This window comes from Puma concolor, chromosome D1 (assembly GCF_028749965.1).
Source record: "Puma concolor isolate L17-30 chromosome D1, mPumCon1.1.hap2, whole genome shotgun sequence".
Classification (NCBI taxonomy): domain Eukaryota; kingdom Metazoa; phylum Chordata; class Mammalia; order Carnivora; family Felidae; genus Puma; species Puma concolor.
In genome coordinates this window covers 33,157,832-33,179,928 of record NC_141676.1, presented here as the reverse complement: position 1 = coordinate 33,179,928, position 22,097 = coordinate 33,157,832, and the positions used below count along the sequence as shown (strand labels likewise).

Below are 22,097 nucleotides of genomic sequence, written 5' to 3'. Positions count from 1 at the left end.
GCTTAGCTTGCTTCTCCTTAGGTGATCCACTTCAGGAGGGGCCCTGTGGCAGCAGGAGGGAGTCAGATCCGCTGCCGGAGGTTTGGCTCCGCAGAAGCGCAGAGTTGGGTGTTTGCGCGGAGCGAGCAAGTTCCCTGGCAGGAACTGGTTCTCTTTGGGATTTTGGCTGGGGGATGGGCGGGGGAGATGGCGCTGGCGAGCGCCTTTGTTCCCCACCAAACTGAGCTCTGTCGTCAGGGGGCTCAGCAGCTCTCCTTCCCTTTGTCCTCCAGCCTTCCCGCTTTCTGAGCAGAGCTGTTAACTTATGACCTCCCAGCCGCTAAGTCACGCTTGCCGTCGGAACACAGTCCATCAGGCCCCTCCGCTTTTTGCAAGCCAGACTCGGGGGCTCTGCTTGGCCGGCGAGCCGCCCCTCCGCCCTGGCTCCCTCCCGCCAGTCCGTGGAGCGCACACCGCCTCGCCGCCCTTCCTACCCTCTTCCGTGGGCCTCTCGTCTGCGCTTGGCTCCAGCGACTCCGTTCTGCTAATCCTCTGGCGGTTTTCTGGGTTATTTAGGCAGGTGTAGGTGGAATCTAAGTGATCAGCAGGACGCGCGGTGAGCCCAGTGTCCTCCTACGCCGCCATCTTCCTGGATACCAATGTTTATTCATTTTTGATAGAACACAAGCTGGAGAGGAGAAGAGAGAGTGGGTGACACAGAATCTGAAGCAGGCTCCAGGCTCTGAGCTGTCAGCACAGAGACCGACGCGGGGCTTGAACCCACAGATGAGATTATGACCTGAGCTGAAGTCGGTCACCCAAGTGACTGAGCCACCCAGACACCCCTCGAGGCTTGTCCTTTAAATCTTGCCAGGAAATGGAGAATAGTAACAGCACATTTCTTCAATTCAAGATCATTAAAATATTTAAGAGAGTCCCTGTGGCTGTCTGGGTACCACACAGAACTAAATTAGACTTGGTTACTTCTTAAAAATAGAAAACATTAAAAAAAAAAAAAAGAAAGAAAGAAAAAAAACATAAGCAAGAGGGAATCCTCTTTCATTGGAGGCTTTGAAAGCAAGAACTAAGATCATGAACTTTGGGCTTTCAGTAGTGGAAGTGCCCAATTGCTTGCAAGATTTATACTCTGGTATACTCAGGGTAGCTTTATCGAACTAAGAACCAAATAGAGGACTTTGGTAGAAGCATCTGCTCAGAGTCAAATGCTAATTTTGAAAAAATTTGTGTGAAAGATGGCTTTTGTTACTCTAATTACCAATAGAGTAGAATAGAGTCTACCTTTTCCCATCATGCATATCTCTTTTTGATACCTTGTATCTCCTCTCAGCTTTGAGGCTCATGTGCCAGTGATGGCCAGGTACATAAAGGCAAGCTTTGTTGCTATCAATCCTTGGCTTTAAAAAAAGAAAAAAAAGCATATGAGGACAAGATGGAAACATTGTAAATTTATTTCAGTAATGTAAAAAAATGTGAAGAGTGGCAGCCCTCATCACAACAATAAAGGTGAGTAAATGTGTTTGAACTGAGGATGAAAAGTTGAGAATAGGTACTCAAGAGATGGAGTCAAGTGGAGTTGAATAATACAGTTATGGGTCAGTTGTGCATAGGAGTGATTTAATTCAGGAATTAAGGACCATGTTTGAAGTGTGTGTGTGTGTGTACATATATATGTATATATATATATATATACACACATATATATGTTATATATGGGGGAGAGAAGGGGTAGAATGAACATAAACAGATTAGAATTTAAGTGATCACCATGATGCAATAAAAAAATTTCAATTTAATTGTGGAAAGCACTTATGTGTGGCAACATCTTTGAGAAGTCATATAATACTTCTTAAAAAATATATAAGCATCTTATATTGGGAAGTTTGGGAAAAACTAATCTCTCACATCTCTTCTCTAGGTTCAAAACCAATTAAGAGGTAGACATGAGATCTGGATGGGGCTACTAATAGAGTATAGAGCTTTCTATCACTTCCCCCCTAGTTTATATCTTGGAATTCTTATACCCACCTAGCTCCTCAGGGACATAGGCTATGCAATGCTCCTGGAATGCGAATGAGCAAGAATAGAAATGCTGGAGGACAGCGAGGCTCCCGGCTTGTGTCCCAATCCTGGCTGTTTACTACATGGAAATAAAGTCTGGGAAAGCACAAGCCAAGAGAATGCAAGAAGAGATGCAGGAGAATATAGCAAGAGGCCAGGCTACACATGAAATAGAGTAATAACATTCTACAGTTTAACTCAACCCAGTAGAGCAATATAGAACAATGGGCATTGGGATTTTACTATCCCAAGTTAGATAAATCTATTCTCTTTGAGAAAGTAAAAATAGGAAGGTGGAGGAAAGAAGCTTCTCTATTTCCATTCAGAGAGAAGAAAATGTTGGATAAAATTCCTAATTTATGGGCAATAAAGGAATATGTAAAGATGGAAAAAAATTTTCTTCCTATACTCTTCTGTCATTTTCTGCTTCTATTACTCAAAACTCTTTTAGATGCAAGTGATCGAAAATTAAAAGTGACTCAACACACAAAAACCTGTATGCGAATAGTTTATAGCAGTTCTAATTTTAACAGCCCCAAACTGGAAACAACCAAAATATCCTTCAAGAAATGAATGGTTAAACACATTATGGTATATCCATATCCACATCATGGGATACTATTCAGCAATAAAAAAGAAATAAACTATTGATATATGCAACTTGAGTGACTCCGAAGGACATTAAAAGAGTGAAAAAAGCCAATCTGAAAAGATCACACACTGTTTGATTTTCATTTATATAATATTTTCAAAATGATCAAATTTTAGAGATGGAGAACAGATTAGTGATGGCCAAGGGTAAGGGATGAAGGGTGGGTTTGACTATAAAGGGGTAACATAAGGGAGGTCTTGGTGGTGATTGCAGTGGTGGTTAAATGAAAATACATGTGATAAAATGGCCTAGAACTATTCACACATACTGTACCAACATCAATTTCTTGGTTTTGATATTATGCTGTACTTAAACTGGATGAAGAGGACACAGGATGTCTCTGTACCATTTTTGCAACTTCATGTGAATCTAGATCTTAAAAAGTAAAAAAAAAAAAAAAAAAAAAAAAGAAAAGAAAAAGTGGCTCAAGTGATAAAGGGAATACATTGGTTTATGGAATAGGATAGTCCAGAAGTTGAATCTACTTTCAGGCAAACCTGGATTAAGGAGCTCAATCGGGGGGCCCGGGTGGCTCAGTTGGTTAAGGGCCGGACTTCCGTTCAGGTCATGATCTTGTGGTTTTTGAGTTGGAGCCTTGAGTCAGGCTCTGTGCTGACAGCTCAGAGCCTGGAGCTTGCTTCGGATTCTGTGTCTCCCTCTCTCTCTCTGCCCCTCCCCTGCTCATGCTCTCTCTCAAAATTCAATAAACATTAAAAAAAATAATAAAAAAAAATAGGAGCTCAAGCAATGTCACCAGGCGCTTGCTCTCTCTCTCTCTCTCTCCTTTTTTCAGTTCTGCTCACCTTTCTGTGTTGACTTCATTCTGCTGACAGCTTTCTCCATGAAGCTGGGGAAGATGTCAGAGATCTATGCTTACACGATCCAACAGTAACCCGGGAAGAAAACAAATTCTCCATTTTTAGGGAAGACTCCAAATTTTGGATCAGATGTCTTCTTGGAACAGATCATTGTTGCCAAGAAGAGGGACTACATTGACTGGTCACGGTGGGCTGGGGGAGTGTGTGTGTGTGCTTGTGTGTGTGCACACACATGTACAGAAATAGCTCCATTAGGACCTCACTGAGGAAGAGTGGTTTCCCAAAGAAAAACTGAGATGGTTTTATCAAACTCATGTTAGGCTGGGCCAGGCAAAATACAGATTTCTACTATCCTATTAAAATGTCACAGTGATAACTCTGTGGATATATATAAATACTTGAAAATCTAATATTTGAATATTGATAAAATATAATGAAGAGTGGCTACAGGTTTAAATTGCATGTATTTTTTTGGGGGTGGGGGAGAAGAGTTAAGGCTAAAAAGACTGAATAGAATTTAGTAACTAGCTAAAGATCTACCAGAAACATGATAAGATGTAGGGCAAAATGAATCTCAAATTGCAATGTAAGTGAAGTTAACAAAAAACTACAAATTCCCCATGGTCTCTAAATCATACAGAAAACTAAAGTTTTATAGGTAAAATGATGGAATAGCTGAAATAGGTTAAATTGAAGTTTTGGGGAAAAAAAAAGTAGAAGCCCTCTAACACTGATTCCAGGATTTAAAAATACCCACTTATGCTCTCAAACCTGGAAAATACCTTTTTTTATTGGCAAAACCCCACTGTGATTATCTATTAAGCTCAGTGGTAGCTGGAGACTTTTTTGAGTTGGGGCCATTTTAGGTAGTGCTCTGTAGCAAAAGACAGAAAGAGGGTTGCTGGTTGTCAGAGATGTACTCTGAGTGAGGAGATTCTCTTCAAACTGTGGGGGCAGAGCTAATCAGGGACTAACAACATAGTTCAGCTTGAAATTGAATGGGGAGGTAGAAAAAACTGGCAGACTTGTTTGGAGAAAGCAAAGGAATCAGGCAAAGAGGAAAACATAATGGCAGTCAGGTGGTGATCTTTCAGACTCAGCTTGAGTAGATTTGTTTTATTTGATATGAAGAATTCAGAGTGGCAATATACTTGGAAAAGGAACATTTTCAAATAGCATTTTGAACAGTGAGAATTAGGGTGGGAATTAAGAACCTACGTTATTAATTGCTACTGGGAAAAACAGGAGAGAGTAATATATATATACATTTTAACGTGTGATTCTGGAATAGTCGTATAAAGGGAGAATGGGAAAGGGATGTGTGCAGGGGATGGTAGAAAGGATTCCCAGCATTTCGTTTTTGAGAAGTGGTTTGCAGAGGGTAAGAACATTCTGCAGGGATGAGAAATGAGGCTGAGGACAAAGTCCTGATCATAGAACTGTTTTCCTCTCATGTCACTAATCTTCTTAATTATACCAAACAGACATTTTTCACCTTCCATCTGTTTGAAAGTATGAGAATAAATATTTTTTAAATTATAACTCCTGGCTTATTTTGTCTTATATCTGCTTTAGGTATACAGACACATACGTGATAGAAATATCTCAGAACTAACCTTTCCTGACAGCTCTTAACTTGACAGACTAATCCCTATAGTGTTATGCAGAACTTGCCATTTGCGGGGCTTGAGTGGTTTGTTAAATGATGTTCACTCTGAGAAGTATGGACTATCTGTCAACTACTGTCTTTTGAGGGAAGTTACAGGAAAGGGAGAACTTAGTACTCTACCTATACATTTAAAGAACTATTTTTCTGTGCTTATTCTTAAAACACATACTATATTTTGTATTAGTGTCCAAGTGGTGTCTTCAGACTTTGAATACAGAATCTTAACACAAAAAGATTCAGGATATAAACCAGTGATTTTGTAACATATCTTACCTTGAATAGTGGCCAAAACCTCAGGAGCAATTTGTGAATATGCAATTGACTGAATAATCAATCCATACGATTTGTGAATGTCTTCAGTGATACTATAGACTTTTGTTAATAATATTTTAATAATACTTTAAATTGTTTTTGTTTTCATATAAACAATATGAGATAAATATAATTTACTTATAAATTATGATTTTATAATTATAAAATGCATTGAATTAACTTCCACCAAATCTGTAGTATAATCAATTTGCTGACCTTCATCCACAAATTAAATTACCTAATCACAGGTGACCATGGGAGTGGAACTGGTTTTCTGTAGTAGATACTTTTTGTACAGTTATCCATATGTAGAATATTAGCTCCAATGTAGATGAAGGCAATGTTTACTGTCTAGGGTTAACAGCAACCCTTTTATACCAATCTTAGTTCAAAATCCCAATTCTGCTACCATTTAGTTGTGGGATTTTTTTTGGCAAATTAATAAAATTTTCTAATTGTCTTCTCTCCTTTTTAAGCAGAAAAATAGATATACATCTTCTGAAATAGTTGGGGCTAGGAGTTCGGGAATTCAAAATTCTTTGTTTCGGAAAGGCAATAGAGTACACATACTTGCTGATACAACACCGTCAATGGGATCTAGGACAACACTCCATAATCAGTAACATTCTGTAGTAAAACCTTTGAGTTTTTTTTTAATGTTTATTTTGAGAGAGAGAGAGAGCGCACGAGAGAGAGAAGGAGGGGGGAGGGGCAGAGAGAGAGGGAGAGAGAGAATCCCAAGCAGGCTCTGTGCTGTCCGTGCCAGTTGGATGCAGGGCTCAATCTCAGGGATCGTGAGATCATGACCTGAGATGAAATCAAGAATTGGGCGCCTAAACCGACAGAGCCACCCATGCGCCCCTGAAAACTTTGAATGTTCACTCCAAGTGGGATAAATACTCTCATTAGTTTCACATTAGCGGAAGTCAGGTTTTACTGCCCAAAATTACAGAAACAAAAAACTTCTAGTAATTTTCAAAACCTATGAAGTTTTAGAACTGTGTATGAGGGGCTGTGGATCTGTATCATCTATTTTCTTTTACTATTATTATTTTTTAAATGTTTATTTTCAAGAGGGAGAGAGAGTGCGAGTGGGGGAAGGGCACAGAGAGAGGGAGGCACAGAATCTGAAGCAGGCTCCAGGCTCTGAGCTATCAGCATACAGCCGGATGCGGGGCTCAAACCCATAAACTGAGATTGTGACCTGAGCTGAAGTCCCATGCTTAACCGACTGAGCCACACAGGTGCCCCTGTTTCATCTATTTTAAGTTTGTTGTGAAGAATAAATGAAAATAGCATTTAAAGCACTTAGCACATGATAAGAGCCCCCTGCCCCCAAATGTGACTATTATTAAAAGGTATTGATTGATGGCTCCTTCCCAAGGATGGGATACTTCAGAAGACTTGTGACTGGAATTCTCTCAAGTGAGGGTTAAAATGTCGATTCTAGAATCTGTATCTCTAACAACACCAAAGCTCTAATTGAGCAGTTATCTTAGATATTTCGAAGTTATTTAAATGTGAAAGAACCAAAGGATAATTTAAAATAAAATACATTTCTCATAAATACTAATTCTTCTGATTATTATTAATAAACTCAGTATTTATATGTATAGTTCTGCTTTAACTGTTTTGAAAACACATGAGTTTGCTCCAGCACCATTGAGAGATCAGGGGAAACAATTTGAGCATAATGTGCATTTCGTGTTTGTGTTATTTCATCCATATGAAACACTAGGTGAACACAAAACACTGCATCCGGCTGAACCAAGCCATGTAGGAGTACATAAAATGCACACACCTCACAAGAACGAGGAGCCATGGCTAGCCATATCTGATCTTGTAAATGTCCATCTAACTTTGGATCACCCTCCTTCCATTATTTTACATTAACTTGTACAAGCTACAACCCTTTGACACCCACTTTTATAGGCAAACTTAACTTCTTTTTCAAAGCAAAGTGCCATATTTATTTATTCATTTATACATTTCTTAAACATTTAATGTGTGAAGCTGGGCTACTGTTGATATTAGCCTCCAGTCTTTGTTTTATTGTGTCAATGACAAAGCTTTTGAGTGTTGTGTCCCCTAACCCATTTTCCCTATAAGCTCTGTGGTTTTACTGCATAGTTCTGCACAGCAGTGGTGATTTTTAGGAATACATACCAGGTGTATATATATATATTTTTTAATTTTTTTTTCAACGTTTTTATTTATTTTTGGGACAGAGAGAGACACAGCATGAACGGGGGAGGGGCAGAGAGAGAGGGAGACACAGAATCGGAAACAGGCTCCAGGCTCTGAGCCATCAGCACAGAGCCTGACGCGGGGCTCGAACTCACGGACCGCGAGATCGTGACCTGGCTGAAGTCGGACGCTTAACCGACTGCGCCACCCAGGCGCCCCACCAGGTGTGTATTTAGCATGTACACAGTTAACACAATATCCAGGCACATAAGAACAAGTTCCCCAGCTAATTTTAAAAAGTAGGAAATCATAACATAAACTTACTTTTTAAAAAATGTTACTCTACAAAAACGAATGAATGAAAAAGATTGGTGGATTTAGCACTAACATGTCAAAAGAGGTTATTTGAAACTAGTAAATCCCTACCATAAAACTCTGTTTTCTAATCCTGTTAACTTTGTAGAGATTTTTAATCTAAAACACTATTTTTTAAATATTTATTTTGAGAGAGAGAGAGAGAGAGAGAGAGAGAGAGAGAGAGCGCGCACATGCAAGAATGGGAGAGGCAGAGTCAGAGAGGGAGAGAGAATCCCAAACAGGCTATGCTGTCAGCACAGAGCCCTACGCAAGGCTTGATCTCACAAACCATGAGATCATAACCTAAGCTGAAATCAAGAGTTGGGTGTTTAATGGATTGAGCCACCTAGATGCCCCTAGAACATTATTGTTTAAAGTACATTCTTAGAGATATTACTAGGAGTGCTTTAATAAAAAGATACATTTTTATATTTAAATAAAAAAATGGCCATTTTTTTTTTAGAGATTCATGAACAGTATATAAAGGTGAAAGAAAATGTCTAGGGTGTGCAAAGCGAAAAAAACCCACAAAATCAAATGATAAAAGGGATACTACAGGCAAATGTGGAAAATTTTGATAAATGGATTCAGTGTGAGGATTATGTAAGGGTTCACTGCCTTATCCTCACTTAAACATTTTTAATAAGTTTGAGGTTTGAAAGGAATTTGAGAATTACTGGATTAAATCAAATAAGATGCTGGATGGCAAGACTTCAGGGTTTACATTGTCAACGTGCATGATCAATGTCCCAAGAGACTCTGTTTCCCACTCTTCTTTTACACAACACCCTTCTCTTAGTAGAATATCCAAGGTGAGTCATGTGTGTGGACCATCCTTTGGACACTCATCTACAAATAATACTGAGTAATCCAACTTATTCTCAGAAACCATGTTCAGTGTTAGTCAAAAGAGACTGAGCATCATCGAGGTTCCTCTCTGATCTTTGATTTGTCACATATAAATTATTTGTTGTCAGCTGATACTAAGAGCAGTCTATTTGCGATAGCAGTACTTAAAAAATTCACACTTAAAAATTTGACATAGATGGCCATGCTGCTTTCAGATATGAATAAAAAGCCAACTGCAAAACAATATACAGCATGATACAAGTTTTGTATAAAACCAAGCATACAGGTTTGGAAATGACCCGGTGGGGTACCTAAATTATTAGCAGTGGTTACAACTGGGATGATATTGGTAAGGGATGAGGAGGGAACACATTTTTACGGTCTATAGTTCATGTCACTTTTTCAAACAAGATATTATTTTTTAATAAAAATAAATTATTTTAGTTAAAATCTGTCTATAGTGTTAGAATAGTGGTTACCTTTATAGGAAGGTGGGATACAAGGGAGGCTTTTGGAGATATAGATAATTTTCACTTCCTTGATCTAAGTACTGGTTACATGGATGTGTTCATTTTGTGAAAATTCACTGAGCTATATACTAATGATTAGTCTCCTTTTTACATGAATAAAGTTCATTTAAAAATTGTTTTCCAGGCACGCCTGGGTGGCTTAGTCAGTTGAGCACCTGACTCTTGATTTCAGCTCAGGTCATGATCCCAGGGTCGTGGGCTCAGAGCCCTGTGTTGGGCTCCATGTGTGGACCCTGCTTAAGATTCTCTCTTTCTGCCCCTCCACTGCTTACTCGCTCTCTAAAATGATAATAAAAAAAATTATTTCACAGTGACTTACTGAATAGCATTCTTGTTCTAGTTTAAATGCATGTAGTTTCTCTGTATTCATATAGTCAACAGCTTTCTTTCCTCACAATCATTATGATTTCTTCCCACTACTTTCTCCTTAACATGGTTGTATCGCAAATGCATTATTATTAATTTTTATAGAAGGCAAAACCTCTAGCTTATAAAAATGGCATATAAGAAAATCATTCACTCATACTCAGCCATACAAAAACAAGATCTTGTCATTTCAACATGGATGGACCTAGAGGGTATTGTGGTAAGTCACACAAAGAAACACGAATACCATATGATTTCGCGTATATGTGGAATCTGTAAAAGAAAACAAACGAACAAACAAAGCAGAAATAGACTCATAAATACAGAGAACAAACTAGTGGTTGCCAGAGTGGGGAGGAGGGGAGATGGGGGAAAAAATAATCACTCACATCTTATGGTATGAGGTGGACCATGAGGTGTGGTCACTGAATCCTGCTAGCTATTCATCATTACCTAGTAAAAGGATGTGTTTTTTTTTTTTGAAACACATAATTTCCTAAGACAGATGGATAGGAAAACAGGCGAAAGTGACTGGTAAATAGGCAACACAACTAAAGGCTTAATGTCAAAGGGACCCCAAAGAAATTGCATGGGTGGCTCTTGCTATGACAGATCCTGTGTGCACATTTATAAATATGGAATTGCAGACCCAGAGTTGGGAGGAACCTGAAAGATTATTATTCCATCTCATACTCTCCCACCAGATTTTAAGTTGAAAAACATGACTAAATTAAAGGTCCTAAGATGTTTCAACTGGTTGTTAAGTGGTTGTTTGTTCTGGTGGAACAGTTCCCAGGCCACATAAAATTAAAAATGTGCTTGATCAAATATTTGTTGCACTCAGAAGATGAACAGGTCAAACACGGCAAGTGAACAATATGATTAACTGCAGCTCCATATATTTCCTATAGGAGAAGGAATGATTAAAAACATTGTCTCACTATCATTAAGGAATCTATGGATTATTTTCAGACTTGGTGCTACTGCCATATACCTTGATCTAAATTGAAATACAAATCTACAAAATTCACATGTTACACAAAATGATAGTTTAAAGTGTGTAAGGGGTGGTAATAAGACAGAAAAGCCAACATTGTAAAATCTACATCTTTAATATACCGAGTAGCAAGGAACAATATTAGTATTTTATTCATGAAGACTACTTAAATAATCTTTACAACAACTTTATGGGCACATATATGTACATTTGTACATCAAAGTATTTTTGGAAAGTAAAGTCACATGTGATTAAAATAATGTAAGACTAAACATATCCTGTGCCATAATTTTATCACTTCTAAATTCTCATTTTAAAACAAACAGTAAGGATAATGTAACTCACTATTATTTTCTAAAATGTCCTAATCAACTTGTAGCATAGTAACACTGATCTGCCACCATGCTGACTTAGGGATCTCAAAGGGTAACAAATATGTTAGTAACTTTATTAAACCATAACTTTTTCTGTTGAAATTTCATATTTGCTTAGAATACAAAAGAATAAAACAGAAAGAACTTCATCTTCTGCTTGTTAAAGTAATTAGGGTAAACTGAGCTTTATTTAAGATGGTCTTCTTTCAAAGGTTTTAAATAAGTTCCTGAAAGGGCACTGGCAACAAATCTTTTTAAAAGGAGACGTGTCAATTTCGTTTTCCTTGATTTTGAAGTGACTTATCTTAGACTTCCTTTTGAAATACTTCTTCCAAATTTTCTAACCATGTTTGCCTTTACTTTATGGATGTTTCTTTTATAGTCTAGAAAGGAAAAAAAAAGACATATAAATATGGTAAAAGTATCATTCAAAAATAATTTTCACTTTTCATTCAACGTATAAAAATTTGTTAAAAATTATAACCAAATAAGAAAAATTTATTTTTTAAATTCATAGTTGTTAACTAACATGATTTAAAACATGACATGAAAGAAACATTAACAACATTCATTTAAAAATAGGAAATCATTTCTCCATGTTGTCAACTGAGTTTGACAGGTATCAAGTAATATCACTGAATAAACCACTACATTTACTTTTGTTCTTTTTCAACTATTCTACAAGCATTGCTCTCTTTCTTTTTTGCATCATTTTTTCCCCTCATTCTTTGGGATTACTTCCCTAAGACTTTTAAACTTTCATATTTTTCCTATTTAAGAGTATAATTTGCATCTAGTACTTCCCTAAGTGCTAATCCTGATCCCATAGCCCTTATTCCTTTTCCTGCCACCTCTCAAATGTCCATTCCTCTGGTTCTTCATAAGCCTTCACCATGACTGCTCAACCAAGCCGCTAAAAACAGTGCCACTGACTTCTTTACAGATCAGCCTAATCTCTTATCCATTTTCCTGGTCACATTAGGTTTTAGTTTCAGGGGCACGTAGTCTCTTGACACTCTTATTTCTCAGTAAATAGCAGTTACCTTCTTTCCCACTGATGTTCCTTTGTTTTTTTATTTGTACATTGTTAGTTGGAAAACTCAGATAAACATATTCTAGGAAAGGCAGCTCTAGTTCTCTCTTACTTTTCTAGTAATTTCTCATGTGTATTTGGGCATTTTCACTTGGCTATCCTAATACACATAAACTATTACTGCCCCTTAAACCAATACTTCTTTCTAAGTACTCCATTATCCTTAATAACACATAATCTTTTAACTTAGCTTTAGCTCCTCTTTGCTCTGGCAAGCACTGCAGTTTAGTATCAACTCCTACATTCTTCTCTGTAGAATTTTTTAATTCACCTCTCTTTATACATGAGATATTTAATGCATTTTTTATACCACTCTTAGGAAATAAGCATATGAGGAAAACCAAATCTCTATTTGAGAAATATCATAAATTATTTAGTTGTAAATTATGATTTCCTGGGGAAATTTTTCAGGAGACCAATGGGGCAATATATATCTATACTAATTGCACATACACATTTTTAAACATTATTAAGTTTGGCATGCTAACCAAATAATTGTAGTAAATTTTACATTTCAGGACTTTTTTGATTTTTAAAATTTTCATTAAAGACATTTCCACTGAACTTAAGGATGCCACTGGCTACCACAAAAAGTAAGGGTTTATTGATACAAAGCTATTGAGAGATTTTGTATTACTCTAATAAAGAGGATTGACAGGGAAAAAAAAAAGTTTTCATGTTATTCTTAGAAACCCTCATTATCTCATGAAACCCCTTTAAATTCCAAGCACCATAATTACAAGTTACTTTAGGGAAGAAACCAAACTGGGTCTTAAAGATCTTGCTATCTGTCACAGAACCTAGCATATAGTCAGTGCATAGTAAAGAAATACTTCCTAAATGAAGTCTTATGAATTACAGTGTCAGAGAGACAAAGGTCTGGACACCAACGCCCAGATGCTGGTTTGTGCTACTACCTCTACTTTTACCAAAGATGTGGTTTTGTTACTACAGATTCACGTCACTGCCGTATGCAATTGAGAAGATGTAGCTGTCTCCATCAGCATCTTTTGCAACTTGCTAATGTGGTTTACAATACGACTGTAACTAGATACAGATTGAAGCCTGGCAATAATTACACTAATGATTCAGAGGCCAAATTATTAAAAATAATAAGCTAATAAATTGCAAGTAAACTGTAAAATACAGTTAATCATTAACTTATTAAATAATACATTTAGCTAATTATTTCAATTATTACTTAAATTATTTATGAATTCTTCTGCAGTATGGGTGTAAAGAATACTGAGTTAGAAGTCTGGCTCCACCATGAAATATCTGTGTGATCTCAGGTAAGTGTTTTCTATTTTGTGTCTTAAATTTTCTTATCTGTAACATGGAAAGTCACACTTACCATGTAGTAAATGTAATGGGTAGATAAAAGGAGATTCTTATGAGAACACTGTAAAAAAAAATGTACTATACATATGTTTGGCAATCATGTTATTAAATCTCAAATTAAGAGCTGAGACATACCTGCTGTTGGTCTGTTTTCTTGTAAGTGCTTATCACTTGCATTATCTTGTCGAACACGTTTGGCAAATCCAGAATTTACCTCCGCAGTTAATGAAGTATTTGATGCAGAACTTGAGGGAAAAAAAAATATATTTTAGTAAAGCATTTTTTATATTTGAAGTTCTAATACATATTCTACATGCAATAAAGATTAAAGAGAAAGTGAAATAATAAAACAGTTAAATTGCAACATTCCATAAAATTGGAGGTACTAAACACATTTTTGGCCCATAGGGAAATGTAGTGATTTTAATGATGTTTACTCAAGTTGGAGATTATGTCTGTAGGTATATGTAACAAGTCTGTAACAAAATATTTTCAGAGTGCCCTGCTAGAATATAAGCAAACTCTATTATTCCAAGTGTAGAGATAAAGAGCACCCTGCAAGAGGTTAAAAACCAAGTTCATATTATACATTTGGAGCATGAACCTTAATCTGGAGAATATAAACAAGTGAGATTTTTGGAAACCTTGTTTTTATATCGAAGCATGGTAATAGACTGAGAATCTCTCTCTGATTACTACAATTATAGAAACTGAAATGAAAAGAATGGCCTATTTTCATTTGTTTTATCTTAAAAAAATTTTAAAGGGTCAAATTTCTAACTCAATTTGAGGTGACATATTATGACTAAACACCTACTACTATGGCCTCATGTTACAGGATATACAAATAAGTTAGGCATTAATAACCCCTGTCCTGAAAACTTACATAATGAATTTATGGGGAGTGGGGGACAAATAAGACAAATACACAAAATAATACAAGGTAAAGCAAAAAACAGTGCTGTAGGTTTTTAAACTATAAGGAGCTGTAGGTTCCTGATTTTAAAAGTAGAAAAAACAAAACAACTGAAAGACTGTGGATAAGAGGAGTTTGATCTGGGTCCTGAAAAATAGCAATCCAATCCTTCTTAATCCAAAGAGGATCAAGTTTTAACAGGCAGGGTTGGGATCCAGTGAAGGATAAACATCCCCCCTTCATACTGATTCAAATAAGGGAGTTGCTGATTAAAAAAGATATCATATGCCATTTTACAAGTTGATACTAATTTGAATGTGGGTTGCATTAACACTTGGGGGCTTCCCTGTTATGGCAACAGCTTGCTCTAACCAAATAGTAAACTGATGTGGGTGTGTTTGTGGAATAGGGAGAAGATGGATCAGTTGTATGGTAACTGACAGTGGTCAGAAATGGCAACTAACCATGATAGGAAAGAAAAACAGGCATGAGCACACTGAGTGCTGGCAAAAATAAATCAACCTATGTACCTCAATTTTTCTAGAGCCTGTGAGAAAAGTAATTATGGTACTCCAAATGTACTTTTGCCTACTCTGTTCAAGAATATAAATTATATCTACTCAGAATGCTAACAAAAAAGTACTAGTATTATGAAAGCAAACAAATTTGGTTGTAGAAATTCTCCATTTCTAAATGGTGCTAAATAAACTAAGTTACTATAATTCTGTTTGGGGTACTAACTGCCCTTTTTGGATAATATATGTATCCGCTGTCTAAGGCAAAAATTCTTTTTTGGTCATTTGGTTATTTCAAGTATAGAGATCAATGTCATGGGTTACTTTTGATAACAGTTAGTTTTCCTAACAATTTATCTTAAAATTACCTTTATTATTATGTGGTACGATTTTTCACTTTGGTTCTAGGACCTCTGTTTTGACTCATAAATTGTTTTTACTTGAAAATTAGGCTTTTGAATAAATCTATCTGAAAGAATCTTCATATTTTGAGGAATGAAATAAAAAATAAGTTATATATTTATATATAAGTAAAATACCTGCAAACAGTTTTTTAGGATTTAGATAAAACAGTCCACTAACGAAATGTTTAACATTCATGTTATAAATTTATTTTAGATTTATGTTGGATCACAAAATAAAAAGACTTAAAATTGGTAGGAGTGAAAATTCAAATTATGTTAAAGACTATATTGAGAAGAAATTTAATAACTCTTCTGGTTATGTGTCAAATATACTGTTACAACTATTAATGAAAGTAAAGATTTAACCCCGTCCCTTATAAAAGTAGTATGTTTCTGCATTATGTTAGCATAATGCATCTCATATTCTTTCAGTTGAGATAGTTTCTAGTTGGATTCATTAGATGTCTTTCAGAATTTTATTATGGTTTATTTTTTTTTTTGAGAAATAGAGAGCAGGGGAGGGAAAGAGAGAGAGAGTGAGAGAGGATTCCAAGCAGGCTTTGTGCTGTCCGTGCAGAGTCTGATGCAGGCTCGAGCCCACAAACTGTGAGATCATGACCTGAGCCAAGATCTAGAGTTGGACGCTTAACCAACTGGGCCACCCAGGCACCCCTAGATGTCTTTCAAAACAAACCAAAAATGTATTATGAATGTGAGACTCATTTCTGGGTGCTAAGCTAGATTGTGAAACAAAGAAAAAACCAACTAACCAAATAAACACAAAGCAAACAAACCTCCAAAACTCTGATTAGTATAATTTATAAGTACAATTTGATAGGTTGATTTATAGTTAAATCAGTGTGCTATAGTGGTATTAAATAATCTGAAATGATTCAAAATTTCATATTCTCAACTTAAGCAGTAACTAAAAAGTTGAGTTTCATAAGTTTTTAGAATATCCAGTGCTTTTTGGACTGTAATTTTTTTTTTTTTCAGAGAGAAAAACTGGTACAAAATAATTAAAATAACTATACATATGGAGCCTTCCCTTCTTCATTTTTAGAAACCACATTAGAATACACATACACACCTAAATATGTACATAAAATGGAAAATATGCTAAGTGGAAAATACCAGAGTTTATTACTCTCAAACTCATGTAGGCTTAATTGGGGAAAAGGAAGATTAAAAAAGAAAAAAAGTAATTATGTATATTTCTAGCATTAATCTCTTTTAACCTTAGTTAATGGCAGGATCTAATTATTGGTACCAGAGGGAATGTAATAGAGCAATTAATAGGCTATGAGAAATCTTACTTTCTTCATATGTCCTTTAATATTATTTCGCAATATTAGCTGCTCATGTGGAAGCTCTTTAATTCATCTAAAACCACTCTAAATATAATTTTCATACCTGGACATTTCTTGAAAACTCATTTGATTCTGATAATGATGCAAACATTTTGAAATGATAATTAGCTATAAACTTTTGCTACATCTTAGTTAACACAAAAGAGCATGCTATCAGTGAAGAACCACAAGAACCAAAAATTCCAACACTAATTAGCAGAAAGAATAACACAATTGACGCAATGAAAATTAGTGATAAGATGGATGAAACATGATGGTTAGCTAGGCTCACTCATTAAATGATTGATACTCATACAGGAGCCAGACAAATTGCATCATTCAAATTTGTGCCACAGCGAAATACAGAAATTTAAACGTTATGGATAAAGACATTCTAGAAAAATCAATCCATGAATCTTAAATCTATGTTCCAAGGTTCTGCTATACTTTGGAAGGGAAAAGGACAGATCTTAAATATGCTAATGAGGTAATACTCTATGCGGCACAGACTATTTGTAAATTTGTTTACACTAGCCCAGATGATAAGAGGTTCATGGTGGAAAACAGTAAACTTAAAAAGAGTTATCCTATCTTAGGATCTTATACTCTTCCTCATAATCACATGTCAAAGAAAAAGAGATAAAGCAATTCAGTCATTTTATAATATAACCATTTACTACAATCTTGTCATTGCATTCAGTGTCGTGGGATATAAAGACTACAAAATGGACTTTGTGTCCTATAATTCAGTATATTTAAGATTTTTTCCTTGTCTTTGATTTTTAGTTGTTTTATTGCTATGTAACTAGGTATGTTTCTTGTAGTATTAATGCTGTTTGTGGTTTGCAGTGCTTCTTGAATCTGTGATTAGTTATCTTTTGTCAGTTTGGGAGAATTATTAGCCAGTATCTCCTCAAACACTGTTTTCCCCATTCTTTTTCTCATTTCTTTCTGGGACTCAAAATACACACATGTTAGATCTAATTGTGTCCCATATGTCTTTTTCACTCTTTTCCATATTTTCTACCTTATCCTTTTGCACATTGGTTTAGATAGTTTTCTGTCAATCTGTCTTCCAGTTCACTAAACTCTCTTCTGCTGTGTCTAATCTATTAAAAAAATTTTTTTTATTACTTATTTATTCTTAAATTCAGTAGATTTTCATTTTTCAGTTCTAGAATATTCATTTGATTCATTTTAATACAATACAGTTCTTTCGGAAATTGTCACTGTTTTGTTGAACTTAATCACAGTTAAAATTTTAAAGTCCCTACCTGATAATTTTAATATCTGTATCACTTATGGATCTTCAGGTTTCAGTCATTTGGTCCTGTCTCCTGGCATACTTGGTGATTTTTGCTTAAGTGCTAAACATGTAAAACAAACCAAAACCCTGTATATGCTCTAGGTATACTTCTTCAGAAATTAATTTCTTCTGGCAAGCAGTCAGGACAGAATTAGATCACTCTGATCCAAAAAGAGACTGAGTTGTTGTAAGGTCTGTTTCAGGCTTTTAAGAACTGGTCTATCTCCAGTTTGCCCTACTCCTACAGCACAGGCCTTCAAGGGTCTCAAATAAAATCCTGAAGGTTTAACAGCACCTTTTCTTCTTGATGGATCCCGGTACAGTTTTTGTGTCCCAGCTGCATGAGAATGTCAAAACTCTACTTAATACTTCTGCTTCTTTCGGCTTTATTTCTTGGCCTCTTATGCCACAGAATTCAGAACTTGGCAAACATCTTGAAGGCAAAAGCTACATATAGAACTATTTTCTTTCCTTAGATCAGTGAGACTGCTGGTAGCTGGAGTCTTCCATTTTGTGCTTGGCCTCTACACTTGATGCTTGGCAAATGCTAAATGGAAAAAAGAGGCAGAGAAGGTTTGACTCTCTATAGCTTGTCTTCCTTTCCTCTGCATCTTAGACCTTCAAGTCTTGGCTACGTTGGTTGTTCTCCAGTGCGTTTAAAGCAGCCGTTGGTTGTGTTTTATCAGCTTTTATAACTTGTTGATGGGTGGGCTCGGTCTGATATAAGCTACATTGTCATAGCCAGAAATAGAAGTCTCTTTGCTCATTACATTTTAGTCATATATCAAAATACATTTAGTCATATATCAAAATACATATTTTAGGACTGAAGCAATTAATTAATGTATAAAAAGAAAAATACCAAATGAGTAAAAGTTGTCACCAGAAGAAAAGTTAAAATTAAATGACATTTTTGAAGGCCAGAAGACTTTTCAACTTATTTTTAATTATCTGAGATATAGAATACTTTATGTAAATAGCAAGTGAAATACTTGGGATTTATCAAGATCTGCTTTTGATAATATAAATCCAGTGCTGCATTCAGAGCAATTAATTATATATACGTTTAAATATGAATTCACAGGGGGTGTCTGGGTGGCTCAGTTGGTTGAGCATCCAACTTTGGCTCAGGTTGGTCATGATCTCATGATTTGTGAGTTCAAGTCCCTCATATCAACTTTGTGTGGAAAATGTGGAGCCTGCTTCAGATTCTGTCTCCCTCTCTCTCTCTCTGACCCTCCCCCGCTCACACACATTCTCTTTCTCCAAAGTAAAGAAACATTAAATAAATATGTAATAATTCACAGTTTAATCACATGAAATAAAAAGCAGCTATAGGAAACAAAGTATAAAGATGATCTTATGTAAATACTGAGTCAGTTTATGTTTAATTGTACCTTGTCAACTTCCGTTTCCTTTTGGCAGCCGCAGTCATTGCCATGTAGGATGGTACTATGCTTGGTATAGGCAGAGAATGTTTAGTTGAAAATGAAGAAGAGGCAAGCCTGTATATTAAATAAAAAATAAAATGAGTAATTTTGATTTGTACTATGGAGAAAAATGAACATACACTTTCATAATTAGAATATTATTTTGTATGAATATACAAAGAAAAATATTATTGTAGACTATAAAGCCTCTCTTGCTTGCCCTAGGGTTTTCTTCTCTCTTTTTTATCTCATAGAAAGAGTTGCTCTCAAGAGATTACTGCACCCCAACAGCATAGAAAGGTGAAGGTATCATTCTTCCCATATTTGGATTACTTGTGATTAAACAGATGAAGTGTACAGGACATGAACTGAGAAGAAGTGAGAAGGCTGTTTGCTTGGATGACATGTAGTCAGCCATACCTTAGATATATGATGATTCAGGGTAAGCTGAGGTTCGCTGAACGTGAATAAAAAATGTGAGATTTTCTTTAGTGAACATATTAATAAATAAAAGTAAACACAGTAATCCTCTGATGATGGCTTGTATCATCTAACTTTGGAGTAGGTAGGACAAACTAAATATACCTTAAGGTTTCTTCTAGTCTACTGAGGGTCAATCAACTAAGATATCAAATTAAAGACTTTAAAATATTGTGTTAGTGGATTAATATTTATAAAAACAAGATTTAATGAAGGTAAAACACTGACTTTTGTAATCAAGATAGCATACTTGACTCATGAAACAGACCTTAAATATAACTTAAGAAGAAAAAAAAGCTACGGTTTAAAGACTATGTAAACAAAACAAAATGAAATAAAAACACAAACAAAAAAAGAACTGGTAAATACTCTTTTTTGTACCTTTGTAAAATGTTATTGTTTGATAGTGATTCTTGTTCAGGTAATTTACTCTTTAAGCTCCTGGTGTCTTCACATATAGTAAATGTAGAGTCCAAATCTTCCTGTCCATATTCTTTCCTCCTGCTGAGAGGAATACCTGCTTCACATAACATTTTCAGAGAATTATCACTGTTTACATTTGAGCTGATGGTCTGAAAACTTGTAGAATGTGATGATGGTTGTAGTAAGGTCACTATAGATGAATTTTGAGTTTTTCTACAGTCTTCCGGCGTATACACTATAGGTTGAAGTTCTTTGCTGAGAGAATCATTGAGCTGCAAACTTTCAGACAGTGTAGACTTTTGGGGATGTTTTGTGTTCAAGGGAGAAGGCATTAATTTTCTTCGGGTTCTTTTTTGTGGAAGGATTTTAAACAGATTAGATTCACTTGAAGATGTACCTATTCAATAAAATTAAAAAGAAGCTCAATAATGTCACCTAAATAATTTTCCAATAACCATATCAGTTAAACAACAACATCACCACCAATAATAAAGTACATTTTCTGCCAACTGATTAAAATTTAAAAGAAAGTTGGAAAGAAAAAACATAGTTTATTGCTAATAACTTAAAATTTTTTTTTTTCAACGTTTTATTTATTTTTGGGACAGAGAGAGACACAGCATGAACGGGGGAGGGGCAGAGAGAGAGGGAGACACAGAATCAGAAACAGGCTCCAGGCTCTGAGCCATCAGCCCAGAGCCCGACGCGGGGCTCGAACTCACGGACCGCGAGATCGTGACCTGGCTGAAGTCGGACGCTTAACCGACTGCGCCACCCAGGCGCCCCGCTAATAACTTTAAATAATGTTAGTGAACTCATGATAAAGAGATTCTGGAACAGAAAATAAATAATAAATGGCTAATACCAACCCTAATTCTTAGAGATAGCAGAATTTAGATTTTATGTTTGATTTATGTTTAAGATAACAAAAAAGTACTCAATAATCGTACACACAGAGATTAATAACTTAATAACTTAGAGATTATAAAATATCACCAGTTATTTTTTAATTGGGTGGCAGTCTAGTCTAAATTAACAAGAATGGCAATAACCGATAAAATCCCAAGTGAATGAAAGAATTAAATCTGTTACTATCTCAGATATGGTGGTTAATAAAGCGTTCTGATCATTTGTTTCCTATACCATACATAATTCATCAGTTTTTGAAAATTAGATTAGTACCTTAAGATAAATGAACATAATATGCAGAGGTCAGAATACTCCTACATGGCCCTTCCTTATCACTCTGTACAAGTAAGTCTCCTAAATGTCAAGAGGTCATCAAGTTTAATGAACTTTTCTTAGCTCTATCCTACAACTTCTGTAGCTTTTCAAAATGATTTCCCTCTCCAACATCTATTACCTTCTTTTTACTTCATCCAGTAAACGTATATATTTCCCTAAAGATCTGTACTTGACCTCTAGTCTTATTCTACACTCTTGTAATTATCCTCTCGCCACTACTTTCTCAGTATTTTCGAACCTCCACCAATCCTTTCTCTCTTACACTTAAACTTGAAACATAATGTTGATGTCATTCTTCTGACTAAAGGCTTTTAGTGATCTTTAAACAGAAACATGATATCCAGAGATTATTAGTAAGGAAATTCCTGTTTCTTGTTCCAAAATTAAGAGACAAATTGTTTTGTTTGAACTTAAGTTTGAATTCCC

At 35.6% G+C, this 22,097-nt stretch overlaps 1 protein-coding gene across 1 annotated transcript in view; it reads right to left on the bottom strand.

Annotated features, from left to right (window-relative positions):
• Positions 1-10,891: 10,891 nt before the first annotated feature.
• Positions 10,892-22,097, bottom strand: part of KIF18A (kinesin family member 18A) — an 81,467-nt gene continuing 70,261 nt past the window's right edge. The window contains exons 15-18 of the mRNA XM_025928553.2: positions 20,385-20,823; positions 19,491-19,598; positions 13,739-13,848; positions 10,892-11,552 (exon numbers count right to left, since the gene is read on the bottom strand). Of these exons, the coding sequence (XP_025784338.1) occupies positions 11,470-11,552; positions 13,739-13,848; positions 19,491-19,598; positions 20,385-20,823 (740 nt within the window). The 3' untranslated portion in view covers positions 10,892-11,469. The remainder of the gene's footprint in view (positions 11,553-13,738; positions 13,849-19,490; positions 19,599-20,384; positions 20,824-22,097) is intronic.